This window comes from Gouania willdenowi, chromosome 5 (assembly GCF_900634775.1).
Source record: "Gouania willdenowi chromosome 5, fGouWil2.1, whole genome shotgun sequence".
Taxonomy (NCBI): Eukaryota; Metazoa; Chordata; class Actinopteri; order Blenniiformes; family Gobiesocidae; genus Gouania; species Gouania willdenowi.
In genome coordinates, this window is record NC_041048.1 from 34016929 (window position 1) to 34033973 (window position 17045).

Sequence of the window (17045 nt, forward strand, 5' to 3'; positions counted from 1 at the left end):
AACAAACAAGCAAAACGACAACAGAAATACACAAAAACCACTCCAAAAAATGCAAAATAACAACACAAATACACAATATGACTCCAAATAATACACAAAATGTCAACAGAAGGGGACAAAATGCCTTATAACTAACAACACAACAACAAACATACAAAATTACTATCAAAACTATTGGTTATTTCTCGCTCTGATTGGTCATTATTCTAAATGCTGACGTGAATGTTGATAATGTGGCCCTTTATTCAAACAAAGAAGTTGCCCATACCTGATTTAAATCATTTTATTACAACACATTCTACTGAGTGTCACTGTCCAAGGCTTTGGGTGATGTTTTTATCATGAACCAGCAGGTGGCAGTGTTATAATACACTTTTTCAGAATGCACAGTAAATAGCTGTTGGTTCTAGAATCAGAAATCATAAAGGGTTTTTATTGCCATGTATGTTTGCACATACAGAGAATATCAAAATCTGATATTATACATATAATAATAGACCTGGATAATGATGAAATTATCTGATCATGTGACCCCTTAATCATCTCTCCATAGGTTTTACATTGAAAAAATCACTTTCCTGAAGGACAACCAAACAGTGGAGCTGTTTTTCCTGAACGCTAAATCGTTAGTGTTTAATGTAAGTGTTCCTATGCCAACAGCTGATTATTGCACAGAATAAAAACATAGACTGTCTGAGGTAGATGTCTGGTTTTGTGCTTTTATACACTTTATAAGTATGGGTGCTGAAGATTATCAGGTGAAAGTGAGAGACATTAGGAAGTTACAGTGGTTTTTTGGTAATATTCTTAAAATATTCTTCTTTTACTCCAAATATCGTCACTGTGCTTTCCTTTTTGGGGCATATTTTCAATATGCAATGTTTTTTTCCTCCCGTCTAAACCATCTTAATTTGACCTTCCTAACCTCATCTCCCAACAACCAAGAATATTTTTTGCCCTTTTATGCTTCTTTGCATTTTGAAGCATAAACTTTTCTTCCATCATGCTGCCTTTTGGTCCATGTTATGTCACTATTATTGCATTTCTTTATTTTATTTATTTATTTATTTATTTTTTGTGTAAAAATCAATTTACAGTAATCCTATTCAGTATAGAATAGAATGGAATACATTAGGGCTGGGCAAAAACATTGATTTAATCCATTTATGGAATTTGTAGATAAAAAACGATTTTTATTTTGCAAATTTGAGTTCATTTTTGATTTTATTTTTTTTTTTTTTTTTCCCAACCCACTTTTTTCCGACTTTTTTGCGTTCCGTCCTTATGGGTTACTGTAGCGCGATGTGAGCCATTTGTTTACCCTTTGAGTAGGCTATATGTGTACCACAGGCATGTTTATTTTTTTATTCGCACTATGCTGAGATGCTATGGGAAGAGTTTATTATTTTTTTAATTGTAATGTTATATGTAGTTATATGACTTTTAATCAGAAAATTTAAGCTACTGTGAAGTTGCTGTTGCACTTTTGCTTAAACCTGAGTTATAGCTTGAAATTGTTGAATGACAGATCCTCATTTACTTTTAATTTTGGAATTGTTCTATGCATTTTACCTCTTGATGACAATCACAGCAATAAAGTTGCACTTTTGACAATATATCTGATGTCTGCAGTCAATTTAAAGTGCTTTGAAAAAAAACATTTGAAAATTGAATCGAAACTTAAATTTTTCTTTTATATATATATATATATATATATATATATATATATATATATATATATAGTTTGTTATTAGGCAAAATCGCCCAGCCTTAGAATACACCTGTATTGATCCCCAGAGGGGAAGTTCACATTTTCAACAACACAATATAAATATAAGAGCGTGAGAGTAAGAACAAAAATAAATACTAACATAATAATATAGTGCAAAATGTAGGACATTCATAAATGAAAACAATAACAATAGCAGCAGAAAGAAACCAATGAATGTGCAAATGACAATTGAGGAATTGGGTTGGGGGGTGTCTGTAATTACAGTTATTGAGTTAAACAGGATCAAATCTACACTTGTATGTAGATTTTATTATTTATACAACACTTTGTGTATATAAATGTTATATTGCTTCACAGCTAAATTTAATTTATAAAAAAAAAAAAAAAAAAAAAAAACATTTCAAAATTAGTCAGAATGTAAAAAAAAAAAAAAGTTGCCACTGACTCGTGGGCAAGCATGTGTACGAGCAGTCCCTGAAGGCATCCTGAGCTCCGTTTTGTCCGCGCGTGGGGCAGACACGTCGCCATGGGAGACGGACACTGTTGAACCTGCTGTGGACTGTACCACTTTAACCAGGGGTTGGAACTTACACCGGCTCTTTTGCTTGGATTTTCCGACGCGTTTGGACGCCCTGTGTTCAAACAATGGATTAAAAGGCGGCAGTGTAGCTAAAATATGTGAATTTATGTTTTCGGACACTACTAACACAGTATGTTTGGTTTTGCGGCAGTGGTTTAGCCGGTAACGGTGGGACCGAGGTACGGGGGGGGAACGGTTGCTCGCTCAAGTGAAGTGTTTGTGACGAGCTGCGCGTGTTTCTCTGGACGCGTTTTCAAAAACCCTGTCCATTAACAGTGTGTTTTCCAACAGGAGACCATTGAGGTGGAAAGTGAGAATGTTTTCAAGTTAGCTGCGTTCGCATTGCAGGTAAGAAATAGTTTTTGTTTTGTCGCAGTCTCTTGGTTGTGCCGCTGAGCTTCTTTAGGGAACTCTGGCTCACGGGAAACCAAGTATTTGAATACAATGTAATGCTAGGTGCTAATGGTGTGCAGCTATTTACTCAAATATAAGTCAATGATTCAGTGTTTAATATCACAGCTATCATTTGTAGGGTGACATTAAAACCATGCATTATGTTAGTGTGCCCGCTAATGAACATGTATTAATTAACACGTGTGTGTTTCTCAATTCCGTCTCAGGAAGCCAAAGGAGATTATTCCAGGTACGTTGTTTTAAATTTATTTTTTATTTATTTACCATTTAACACCATAAATTAAAGTATCATCCTTACTACTTTGTTTGTCTGAAAGTTTGATCTCTTATCATATTTATAGTAATTATCCATATCAAATCATCTGTTTGTGATCTATTTTATTATGAAATGGTGGATTATCTAAATTAAGGGAGGTGTAATGTTATTTTATTTCAATGATATATTATCTCTTTACCATGAGAAACGAAAGGGAATCTTAAAAACTACAGCTTTATACACAGAAAAAAAATGAAATTGTGATTAAATGTGAAGTCATTGTTTGGTTATTTTTATTGAGTGGTTTCTATTTCTGGCTCTTGTGGGGAGTTTAACACAAACTAGGGATAGCAGTAGAAAACTATATACTGTATGTTATAAAGTCATTGCAGGTGTAATAATAATAAATGTAATAAACCGTGTAACATCTATAAGACTAAGTTATGGTTGCTTTAAGCTAAATGTTTTGTGCTTTTGCAGATAAACTATAATATTGAAATTGTAAAATACATGTCCAACTGAATGGGGGCACATTACTTTGCATTTATTTATTTTAGTAGTTGTTATTTACATTACATTTTTTTGATTAAATTCATGCTTTTAACTATTTGGTGGTTTTTATAGTTTTGTCTTTCACAAGCTCTTACTCTGAAAGTACTTTTTACTGTTTTCCATGTACATTTTAGTATTATTTTGACACTGAACTTGTTTGTAAAATAGATTATTCATTTCATTGTGGTTCTCCTGACTAAGTGAAGGCTAATAAATTATTTATTTTTTAGAAATTTGCATTAAATAATGTTATAATGATCTATTTGTAGTTATCTCATGTTTAACAGAATTACACCTGTATCTGAACATAGTTTGACACACAGCAGGCGTGTTTGCTCTGTTAATGTACAACCTGATTTTCTGTGATTTTGACTCTATCTTGAACTCCCCATGTGTTAATGATTCCTCTGAGTTTAACGCTTGTGACATTGAATTGAACTTGTTTGCCACCAACGCGCTCCACGCATTGGAAGTCGAACTTTTTCTGACTACGTGATAGCTGTTGTCATGTTTTTTTAGTTTTTTTTTAACACATGGGAAACATATTGACATGCATTGACTCTCAATAAGGGGTAACTTACATGATGCAAACACTGGAATACAGTGTTTACATGATTTGGTTGATGACATTTGTTGGACATTTCCTGCTAAATCGTCCTTATGTTTAAAACACAAAGGGTGATACTGTTATTGTGGCTGGACTCCATAATGGTGAGCAGTAGAGTTGGGCGACATATCGAGATTCAAGTTATATCGAGTTTTCTATTTTGGGCGTACAAAAAATTACAATATCGTCTATATCTAATATACAGTATATTATCTCCCGCCCCAAAGTGGAAGGGGATATTGGTTTGAGCTCCGTTTCATCTGAGTTAAAGTGCACTACTTTTCTCAGAAACTGTTTAAGATAAGATAACCAAAATTGGTGTGTGGCTTCAGGGTATCAATACCTTGATGGCGTTCGAAAATGAGAAGCGCACAATTATTTTTTCCCCCCAAGGGGCCCCAAAAGAAAAGAAAAAAACGAAACTTGATTTCTCATTTATATGCGACTCAAATATTATGACAGTTGGTGGTATCGAGTCATTGACACATACCATTATATAAACAGGGCCCATTACCCCATAGGTATCATGCCAGGGGGCCCCCGGGTGCCCCATTTTTCAAATGACTACTCCTCTGTTCATTCTCCTTAGATCGGAATGCAGTTTGGTATGAATAATCTATGAATGAATATGACAAGACGGAGCCCTTTTTTTAAAAAAATGGGGCCCAGGGTCCACCCCCCCATTTACGGTCATTGTAAGATTTATGGGAACATAGTCGTGTGATATATTGTTTTAAAGGTAATTCAACATAGATCACGATTATGCCTCACACTTTTTTCGGTAATTTCTGTTAAAGTCGTTTTCTCATGTAGTTGTGAGTCAAATATTGCAAATATTGGTACCGAATCATTGACACATACCAATATATGAATGGGACCCATTACTCCGTATGTGCTATGGGGGTTTTGTATTAAAATACTTGTTTCACTACTTCTCAGAACAACATTAAAAACACCGTTTAATGAATTACTGAGTGCGTCCTAATCCAGACTCTCAATATTTCTTCCCAAAATGGCTATATTTGATATAAATCTTGATATTTTTAACTCAAAGTCTTACCAGAAGTACAACTCTGGGCTCAATTTGCTGATACAAAATGCCACACAGATACATTTATTAACAAACAGGTGCAAAATATGTGCGACTTTTGGCTTTTTCCCCGGTTAGGGACAGCACGTGTGAGTGAGTTCTGTAGTGTGACTTGTTTAGTGGAAGGTCTGGTTAGGATGCATTCAGAAATCCATCTAACTGTGCTTTTCATGCTGTTCTGAGAAGTAGTAAAAGGAGTATTTTAATACAAAATAAGCTATAAAATAAAAATAATTGATATAAGCGATACTGTACTTGTCTATATCGTAGAGCTGGACAATATGTCAAGATTTAAGATGTATCGAGTTTTGTAATTTGGTGATTTAGAAAATTACAATATCACCTATATTGATATATACAGTATATGTTTGCGTAGCTTATTTTGTATTAAAATACTTGTTTTAGGAGTCACTGCTTTCACTACTTCTCAGAACAGCATGAGAAGCACAGTTAGATGGATTCCTGAGTTCTTCTTAACCCAGACATTCACCTAAACAAGCCACGCTTTGGAACTCACTCATACGTGCTGTCCCTTAGAGGAGAAAAGGCCAATATTGTGCAGCTTTTTGTTAATAAATGAGCCTGTGTGGCATTTTTCATTAGGAAATTTGACCTAGAATTGTCTGTCTTATATTGTATGTCGTTATTTTGAGAAAAAATATAGAGAGATGAGTCTTGGTCATTATCACAAAGCACTAGCGTGCAGTGTGGTTTGGTCCAGGCCTGTGATTTTAAAGTATTCCCTACTCTTATCCGATGGAGTGACCGAGCAGGTTAAAGCAGTAGAACCTGTGTGTGTGTGTGTGTGTGTGTGTGTGTGTGTGTGTGTGTGTGTGTGTGTGTGTGTGTGTGTGTGTGTGTGTGTGTGTGTGCGCGAGACCTCTAAAGGCCCCTCCGTTCATTGTACAAACACAAAGATTTGTGCTCTGTAAGGAATATACTGTGTGTGCACTAGTGTGAATGGTGGTGTATGTATTGTCGAAAATGCAGTTTTCATCTGTTGTCAACCCTCCTGTGTGTGCTTGTGCTCATTAACTACTCAGTAATTATTATTTATCAGGTCAGTCAAGCCTGTAATTAACTGTGTACTTCAGCACTGGTGCAGATTAATGCACTAGTATTTTAATTAAAAAACTTAGCAGCTCTGAAGTATCCTGTGCCCTGAACACAAAGAGCTTACGGGTGGGAACATGCTGGACTTAGTCCACATCAGCCTTATTTTTTATTGCACAAATATCAACTACTCAGGCTCTTTCTGATCTTTTTTCTAAGAGGAAACACGCAGCATGGTTGTCCTCTATCACGCAACAGCCATTTTTGGAATACATTCTGTTGATTTTTTTTTGGGACCAGTGATTGAAAATGGAATCGTAATAGGGCTGGGCGATATGGAGCAAAATTCATATTTCGATTTTTTTTTTTTTAAAAAATGGCGATATATGTAATAAATAATTAATTATAAATAATAATAATTTTAATTCAAATAAAGTCTTACCAGGAAGACAATTCAGGGTTATATGTGCTGATGCAAAATACCACAAAGGCTAAAATAACATTTCTTTATTTATTTATTTCAGTAGGGACACGATATGTCAATGAACATACAACAAATGTAGATAGGTCAGATTTTAGCCATAGGGTAATTTCTATCTGTTGTCCCTAGACAGACGGATGGAAAAAAAATTCACACTTAATAAAACAAGGCGAGTCACAAAACAATATACAACAGGATTACATACAAGACAATGAACAGAGGGATCATAAAATACAGTAACTTTACATTTAAATGGAACACCGGGATCAGAACATCTACACTATCTAGGGAATAGACAGGATAGAGGGCAGGGTGAAGGAAAGGATAGGAAAAGACAGGGGAGAGGGCAAAGAAAAGGACAGGACAGAGGACCCAGGACAGAGGAGAGAAAAGCAGTAGGTCAGTTAAAGGAGTGCATAAAGATCCAGAAAAAAAACTACAATTTAGGGCTGGGCAGTATGACCAAAACTGTATATCACGGTTTCACGGTATATGACAGTATTTTTCTTTTGGCCGTAGCTACGGGTACGTTAAACGTATCCGTAGACTGCCACTATGGATACGCAGCACCGCCATTGGCCAGTTTAGGTCATGTGATAGGTGCATCGTGTGACTTAAAGTTCCGTGGAGCTCATATTTACTTTTAGCTACCCCGCTAACCCTTTTATTTTTGCCTGATCCCTAACTGTAACTCTATCCCTGTTACTGTAACTCTATCCCTAACCCTAACTCAATCCCTAATCCTAAAATGTTTATTTTTGTCGGATATGTATTTTTAAAGGTGTAATTTTCCGTGTTAAATATGTTAAAATGAAAGAAAAAAAAAAGTATTTGTCAAACGTGGGAATCGAACCCACGTTAGCGAAACCCACGATAACGGTGAGTGTAGTGGAACGGCTACGTTTAACGTACCTCCAGACACTGTCTTCTTTTGTTTTTCATGCATAATCAGGTGTTCACAGCATTTTCTACTGGTTAAGAGATGAATTACTGCAGTAGATTGACTTAGGATGGTCTATTTTACTTTCATAATGAGTGAATATTGAAGAATAATTCCACACTAGTAGTAATACAAGTTTGCAACAGCAGCCCATTGGCTATTTGCCGCGCTAGCTTAGCTTTAGCATTAGCTTGATTTCTAGCTTTAAGTGCTGTATACTCAGTGGTGTGGTGGTTTCTTATGATGAATAAGATAGCGTTTTGTTTGCAGCTCCACCAGGACTTATTTCTGCATTTTAGGAATTACAAATTGCGATCCTTTGCTCTTTTTTTTTCGTGTATTACTGCCGAATTGCTGACATGTTAAGCTAACCATGCCTCCGTGTCTGTGAGTGTTGTACTCATGTAGCAGAGGCATGCGCACTCAGGCACATGCTCACATGCAGCTTCAGAGCTTTCAATGGTGTCTTTCTGATCCATTTACACCTATGATTTATACCACGACTAGCACAAGAGCGCTACTGTTTACCTTCCTATTTAGAAGTTCAACGTTAAAAAGGGTTCGGTCTGAAACGCGTAGCATTCCGAAAGTTGTGTAATCAAATACAGCGGTATAATAAAAATTGTAACAAAAATATATACCGGTATTCGGCATGAACCGGTATACCGCCCAGCTCTACTACAATTTGAGATCAATTATAATTACGTGAATGGAATTCATTGTATACATTTATAAATATGGATTTAAGTTATTATAAATTTACATTTTATTGAGTTTCATTATCTTCTAAAAATAAAATAATAATAATAATAATAAGCCCTAAGGTGCTTTTTTAAGAAAAAAAAAGAACTATAGTACATTGCACATGGCCCTATGGCGCATTATAATAAAAATAATAATAGTTTAATCAATTATGTTCACAAGTCTGAACATGATGGAAAATAGCCTTAAGGGGCTTTAAAAATATTTTAAAGTGTTGTCGTGCATTGCACATGGCCCTAGGATAAAAATAATAGTTTAAATCAATTATGGTCACAAGTCTGGGTTGATCTGAGCCACTCCTTTAAATGACTTTTCAAAGTGCTAAAACGGGGGGCTTAACACTCAACATCACGGTGGAAGTAAAAAAAATATAGCTTGTGCGTGTAGCGGCTGCAAAAATAAATCTACAAAATGTCAGCAAAAATTACACAAAATTACAAATGAACAGAGAAATACACAAAAGAACAACAAAAAGACACAGAAAGAGAAAAACTGCCCAATAGGACAAAAAAAAACCTGGACCAACATGCATACCAAAAAATACACAAAGAATGACATCCAGAATTAACGACACAGGACAATGTAATACACAAAAATGAGGAAAAAAATACACAATGGGACTGGGACATTTATTAACAACCAGCTACACAATATGTGCCACTTTTACCTTTTTCTACTATAAGTTACAGCATGTGTTAGTAAGTTGTGTAGTGCGGATGTTTAAGGGAAGGTCTGGTTAGGTCGCACTCAGAAATGTATGTAACTGAGCTTCTCATGCTTTTCTGAGAAGTAGCGAAAGCAGCAACTCCTAAAACTAGTATTTCAATACAAAATAAGCTATAAATAAAAAATATATCGATACAGGCGATATTGAAATTTTCTGTATCGCCAAAATAGAAAACTCAATATATATATATCTTGAATCTCAATATATTGCCCAGACCTACATCATAAATGAGGTTTTTATTATGTGAATTTTTTTCACTCTCGTTCTCCTGCTCCACATCTTTGTGACGTGAGCTTGTGCTTCCCCAGCTGTCCTGTTGCAATATCTCATCCATATCAGCAATCTTTCTGCTGCTCTAAGAGAAGAGGCCAAGTGAATCCCCTCTTGAAACATAATATAAATGTGTCTACTCCACATTATTATATCTCCAAAGGAGTCCCAAAGCAGAGAGTTTATCCATGTGGGAGTATTGGGGCAAACCCACCTCCTCTTCCTACTCCTTCAAGCTGCCTTAAGAGGGATGATCCAGACTCTCTGTCCAATCGTAGACAACGTGGCGTCAGGAGGCCTCACTGTAGCCCTGCTATTGTGATGGTACGAGTCTACCCCCTGTGGTTCATTGAATTAATGCATCATCAGGATTCTGCTTTTCTTGTTCTTGTAGGATTTCCCTTTAGTATCGCTTTGTGCTTTGCATTGCAAGTGCATTTCCCTTTTATTGCTGTTGTTCTCACCACCTACAGATATTAAAAACACACACACACACACAGTTGAATGTTACAAGTTGTTGTGAGAATCAATGATTCTACTGATGTGTTTACACCCCCAAAGTTTAAGAACACTTGTGGGGGGGTTTTGTGAGGGAAAGTATTGTAAAGTTATTTATTTAGAGATTTCTGTTTCTTTTAATCCTGTTTCAGGGTCATTATACCAATTTATGTATCAGTTGAACCATTCATTTCATTTTCCTTCCCTATTTAGAGGAGTTCACTTGCTTTTAAACTTGCTGAAATCGTACATAACATGTTTAAATATGGTAATCAAGTGAACTAATGTTAACGATTTTATATGATGTTTCATAAAATGGGCATCACCGGGCAAGGTTTGCATGAATTTTGTGATGGAAATAACAATAGAAACACTTTGAAATCTTATATTGGACTATAATATAACTGAAATAGGGCAGGAAATACATTTGAATAGATGTAAAGTAATTTACATCTAGAGCCTGTAAAGCAGTCATAGCCAGACAGTCACACCACATGATACTTTGACACTTTGAATAACAGAATAAATTAGAGAAGTAATGTATTAACATTTATATTTAATAAAAAATCCAAGTGAGCTTATATATACTAAGTTACTGTATACATATCTAATATATTTTTATGCATTTAAACTTATTTTTGATTCAAAGAAATGCAGTTGATCAGAAAATGTAGTCACGTCATTGATCCATTTATATGTTTCAGTTGACTTAAGGAAGCCGGGAGGGTTACGCTGAAAACATGCAAGATTATATCACCAGACATTTGCTTTGTCCATATGCTACACTGAGCCACCCATTTTACTGGAAAAACACCAGAAAAGTAAATGATATGGTTCCACAAAAATTATCTGCGTTTGGTTCATTTCATATCGCTATTTCCATTTCATTTTCAAGGAAAGCTTTGCACGAAATCCTGTGTCAAACTCATTTTAGTTCAAGGGACAAATACGTACCAGTTTGAGTTTAACTGGGGCACAAATTTTGGGTGGGAAAAATAGCAAATTCAATATTAATGTGCCCTCATTTGAACTTCCACATGTAAATGATATACAAATGATAAAGTATGCGAGTATACCAGTCCCTGCAGTATCGTCACATAAATTTCTCTAATTTGGGGACATTTTGTGGAAAAATTTGAAGAAATTTTGCCAGATTTCCAGTTCTTTCAACAATTTGAGATTAAAAATGACTGCCGTCATGTGATATAAGAACTGGAAAACTAAGCTCTGCAAATATTGTGGATTTTAATTGATTTTGGAGATTTTTAGGGGCTCTGAGATATCTACAACGGAATTAGTTGGTAATTTACAAAATGTTTCATGTTTTTTTCTATAATTTTTTTTTTTTCTGGAGCAGGCCAAATTTGATGCTTTAAAGGGCCGAATTTGGCCCCTGGGCCTTGAGTTTGACACATGTGACGTAGAGTAAGGTTTTGATTGAAATTCTGAGCAAATTTTGAAATATTTGTCCATTTGCTGTACTTGCTACACATTCAGTCACCTGTTTTCTGGTTGTAAATGCATGATAGTGTCAAAGCACATGCGTGGGAAGTATTTACATGTCATATTGGAACCTGATTTGAAATAAAAAAGGTTAAGATTTTTCAATTTTAGAACATGAATTCTGTGATTTACGTCTATTTTCTGTGATCACAGGAAATTGGAGGTCCTAGTTATTGCACAATATCTGATTTTGGTTTGAATTATATTATTAATCTGTCCTAAAGCCTATCTTTAGGTTTAGTATGTTGTTGGGTAGTGGCAGCAGTGAATGAACTTGCTTCTCATTGTGCTTTACTTTGAGTCATCATGTCTGGGCGCTGTGAAATATTGCTGACACAGGATTATTTATCTTCGTCCTGGCTGGGCCGTGCAGGGCTAGGCTCAGCAGGTGTAGGAATTGCGGGAAGATAAATTGGAATGAATTCTCCATTGGTGACATGGCAGAGGGTCTGCAAAGTAGATTACCCCGAGAACATCAGAGACTGGCTCCACATATAACTTGTGCAATCAAGCATATCGCTAAGTGCCGTGGCAGCAAAACCCATTCAACCTGGAGGAGGTATAGTCACAGGAACAGTGATTAGAGAGACTCTGTCCTTGCAGCTGCTTTCCTTTGTTTTTGTTTGCTCTGCTGGTTCACATAACTGGATTATTGGAGTTCTGTCCAAGGAGTGAATTAAATAATACTTTTGGAGATGATAGGTTCTGTTCTGTTCTTGCTGTAAAGTCATCCTGTTAGGTTTTTATAATTTAATACAGCTGTAATATCTTTAAAATCCCTATTGCCTGACCTACACATTGACCTTCTGTTTGAGTGGTCACAGACTGTTTGGCCTCAGCAGCAGTCCATCCAATCCCCTTTTAACACAAGCTCTGAAGCTGCCAAGTGCTTGTGAATAGCTTTTGTTTGGGTCTGCTGTTGATCGACCCACCATTCCAGAGCTGTTTTTGTTCAACAGATACTGTAGACCCAATGCTCCCTCCTACATGTAGTTGGAGTGACTCGTTTTTATTATCACAGGCCTTGACAGTGACAAACTCCACAGTTTGCCTGTGTAGATAGTGTTGTCAGTTCAGTGTTTATCGTAATACTTGGTGAAATTTTGATAAGGATCTCCTTGCCTGGACCCACCTGGGAAGGTTAGTCAGGATTCTGTTTTTGTGTTTCTCTCCCACTTGAAAGGCTTCTTGTAACTCACAGGCTCTTGGTGTGCTTATGTGAATTAGGTCTGGCAGGACATGAGTGAAGTTCAGGCTTAGTTCTGGCCGTCTACTTTTCTTTGTACTCCAGATAGAAAAAAAAAAAAAAAGATGAAAACTATCCCGACTGTGTACTTTTTCCTGAAGCTTTGTGAGTTATGCTGCCACGGCTTCAGGCAAAAATTCAAACCACACTGTGAAAGCAAAGAGAGATGTTGCTTACTCTCGCTTATCTGCACATAATATGGACATATTGACTCTGTTTCCTGTGTTGGAATGAGACCACTCTCTTCAAGGGCACCAAAACATTCTGTGGACTCTCAATTAGAGCACGAGGGCTTAAAGACCATCTTTAATTACATGTGCATAAATGGTGCCGAACCATGTTTTTAGGAGCCCCACAGGAAAGATAACTATCTACTTCATGCAGCCTAAAAATAAAGCTGCTATTTTTGAAACGTGTGTGTTTTTCTTTCTATTCTTCACAGTTCTGAATCTGCCTCTCTGGATCTAAAGCAGCTTCCAGTTTTGCCCACCCGAGTATTAAGAGAGCACCCGTCTCTCAATTACTGGTAAGGTATCTGGGGTGTTGTGGTTTATGAATCCGCTACGTGTGGAGGTTGGTTCACAGGGGATGGGTTGGCAGGAATAGTGTCAGGGAGCTTTCACAGAGCTTTTTACCTGCTCTAGGCTTCGTTTGGCCCTAAGAGAGCATCGGGGAATCACATTTTACTTCAGTTAATTACAGCGGTCTTGGACCTGTGCCAATCGAATTTAAAGTTCTAACAGCGCGAGTAAAGTAAGGCAAACAAACCATAAAACATTCAAAATGGCTTGTATGCAGACGTGAGGAGGGGTAGGAGTGTGTGGATGTTTGTAGAAAGTCATGGGAATGACAAGGTTTTAACATGTTTAGTTGGATGTAGATGTCATGTCAAACACACATGGCTCTGGGAGTCACTGATGTGCTCCACCTTTGCTGGTTTTACTGCTTTTTACTAGAGCCTGACTGTTTAATCACACCGATTATAGCGTATCACCTATTAACTTTGTAAAACAATATGACACTACACCATGACAATAACGTCCTCACATTAACACTGTTGGGGCATATCAAGGAGAGCATTCCAGTTTTTTATGAAAGCTTTAGAGAGTGTATAACAACATTTTTAAATCTTGTAAGTTGCAATTTTGTGAAATAAACAAAACTATATGCAACTCTTAAAGCTGCGGTATGCAAGTTTCTTTTTTTTTTTGGCATCATTTGGTCAAAATCCATAATCATCTTTGAGGATATTGTAATCTAAAGTGTGAATCTCTGCTCTTTCTTCTGGCCCTGTAAATGACATTTATGAATCCAGGAACGTGACACTGGATGTCAGCCAATCAGAAATCAAACACGTGTGCTCCATAGGCTGTTTTTATCATTACTATTGGCTGCTCGACTGAAGTCAGGTGCGTTCATTTACCCTCGGTAGTAAAGTTGCATTGGCGGACGTTCCAGCAGAAGTCTCCATCACAGCATTAGGAACAACAGTTACACGGTAAATCAAGCGGAAAAAGGCAGACTGAGGTGGAGAAGCAACAGTTTAAACACACAAACATACTGAAGAGGAACGATCTTCTTTGTCCTCGTGGATTTCCATGACTGAACAGGGTCTGCTCTACACACACACTGGTGTCAGAGAGAGATTGAGAACAGATGGGATAAATCGTGTGTAAACCTAAGAGAAGCTTATTCAAAGTGAATTCATTTTACAGTCTGAATGCAGAGTGATGATTGCCAGTCTGCTCTGAAAGGCTGGGATCACAGCAGCCGCTGCTCAGGACAGCAAATACAGAGTGATTTGTGCATTGATGTTAGAGTCTCTTAAACACCATAAAAATCTCCAATAACTCAAAATAAAGTCCCTACATTTGTCACTAGTTTCTAATGAAAAGAAAGTTCCTATGAGCGTTAACAAAACATACCGGTAAGGGAGGTTGAGTTTTGGTTTCAGAACGGAGCGGAGAGAGGATTCTACAAACTGCATCTTTAAGTCTCATGTACAGCAGTGGTTCCCAAACTTTTTCTGCTGTGCCCCCTTTGAAGAATTAAAAACAACAAAAATAAGTTTTAAAAAAAGTGACCGTTTATGAACGAAAAAAAAACAAATCAAATTTGTAATTACATATTTTAAAACAGTAATAAAGCTATTTTTAATCATGTGCAAAGAAACAAACTTTATATTTTTCATGCTCAAGATTCTAGCGACCCCCCCTGTTACACCTCCCCTAGGGGCCACGTCCCCAGTTTACAAACCACTGACTTACATTATATATCCTGTATATATCTATGTTATTATTTCATATATCGACCTATATGTTACTTATCAGCTTTTAAGCCTCCAACTATCTGTCAGGCTCTACTTCTAGTTCTTACTGCTGAAAATCATAACATTGTACGGTTAATTTAAAGTGCATCAAAAACAAGTAAATATTGTTTTCCTGTCAGTTTGGAGCGATTCAAAAAGTGCATTGTGAAAGTAAAACCGATCTACTGTAAATCAAAGTGTTGAAATTAAAGACCAGAGTCCAGGACTATCCCTATGTGATAGTAGCCCTTTATATAACTCAATGCCGATTTCCTCATTGTCACTATCACCTGGGCGTACACATTAAACTAGCAGAGCAGCTTTAGGTGTGGCACGGTGCAGCCATGGCTCATCTGTAGATAGCTTCGTCCCTTGTGGGGTGACTCATTAGTGTTGGGTTGTTAGTGTGTTTCTATTCATCGTAGGGCTGCATGATTATGGCCAAATTTATAATCACGATTATTTTGATCAATACTTTAATCATGATTATTAATCTTGATTATTTGTCCTGTTAGGTAAAACATACTTTTTAACAAACAATATGTGAACAGTTTAGAGTGCAAAAAAAGCTTTAAACAAGTAAAGCAAAGGATTTGAAAATGTTGTTTTACGTTTCTTTTTGGAATCTTACTCTGTTGTTTTGTACTTATGTTGCAAAGTAAAATAAGAAATATTTTTTAAAAAGATATGCAGCAGAGCCCACATTTTAAATGTAAAAATCACTGACAAAGTCAAAATCGTAATCACGATTAAATTTTGATTAATTGTGCAGCCTTAATTTACTGTAGTCTTGGCTGGATGGCTCTTCATCATCTATCACTATTGTTGCTGCTCAATTTTCTTCTTTCTTTACTAAGATGAGGTTATAACAAACTCAGTGCTTTGATTGGTTGATTGGTATGTAAAAAGTGTACATGTTAGGGCTGGACGATTTGGCAAAAAAAAAAAAAGAGTTTTGATTTGATTTAAAAAAAATAAAAAAAAATGTTTTCAGTGCACTTAAAAATGACTGCAGACATCAGATATATTGTCAAAAGTGCAACTTTGTTGCTGTGATTGTCCTCAATAGGTAAAATACATAGAACAGTCCCAAAATAAAAAGTAAATGAGGATCTGTCATTCAACAGTTTCAAGCTTTAACCTAGGTTTAAGCAACAGCAACTTCACAGTAGCTTAAATTTTCTGATTAAGAAATCAGATAACTACATATTTTATAACATTACAGTTAAAAAAATAAAAAAAACTCTTCCCTTAGTATCTCAACATAGTGTGAATAAAAAGTTAAACATGCCTATGGTACACATATAGCCTACTCAAAATGTAAACAAAGAGAGGGACTGGCTCACATTGCGCTACGGTAACCCACAAGGACAGAACGCAAATATATATATATTTTTTTTCCACCACAGTTTTTTCTGACTTTTTTGCATTCTGTCCTATATATATTTAAAAAAAAATTGTATATGGTTTCTTTGTGTACAATCTGTGCCTCTTCTCTGTTAGTTTACTCTGTGTGTGTGTGTGCGTGTGTGTGTGTGCATGTACTGTTAAAGAGATGATTACAGTGGGAATAATCTACATTTAGAGAAGTAGTTCAGAGGCATTAGCAGCTCCGTAGGCCAGACAACATTTCCTGCATGAGCAGACCAAATGTGCCAAAAAATAGCCCTCTAACAACAATCCCTCTATGACAGGAACAACTTTTTTATGGTTGATGGATTTATTCATTAAAAGTTTTTCTTCTAATGTCATTTTCCAACAGTGAGGACAAAGTGATTGGACATTACAGGAAACTGAAAGGACTAACAAGAGGAGAAGCAATCGTTCAGTAAGTCATTCAAATGTTTTACCTTCTTTTGTTTCAATTACAATATATCCCAGGGTTCTCACCAGGAATTTTTCATAGCATAGTCAGCGCGAGTGTCGCGCTGACTCTCTGACGGCCAAATTTTGTAATGTATAGCTAAAGGTTTGTTTTTTAAATTTGTTTTAGTCTTTGTTTCAGCCTTACTTTAAAGCCAAAAGT

General features: G+C 36.3%; 1 protein-coding gene across 8 annotated transcripts in view; it reads left to right on the forward strand.

The window, feature by feature from the left end:
• frmd4ba (FERM domain containing 4Ba) overlaps window positions 1-17045 on the forward strand; it is an 87183-nt gene that overhangs the window by 40507 nt on the left and 29631 nt on the right. For all 8 annotated transcript variants that reach the window (XM_028446601.1, XM_028446602.1, XM_028446598.1 and 5 more), the window contains exons 5-9: window positions 554-638; window positions 2604-2660; window positions 2933-2955; window positions 13154-13237; window positions 16782-16847. In XM_028446601.1, coding sequence (XP_028302402.1) covers window positions 554-638; window positions 2604-2660; window positions 2933-2955; window positions 13154-13237; window positions 16782-16847 — 315 coding nt within the window. The remainder of the gene's footprint in view (window positions 1-553; window positions 639-2603; window positions 2661-2932; window positions 2956-13153; window positions 13238-16781; window positions 16848-17045) is intronic.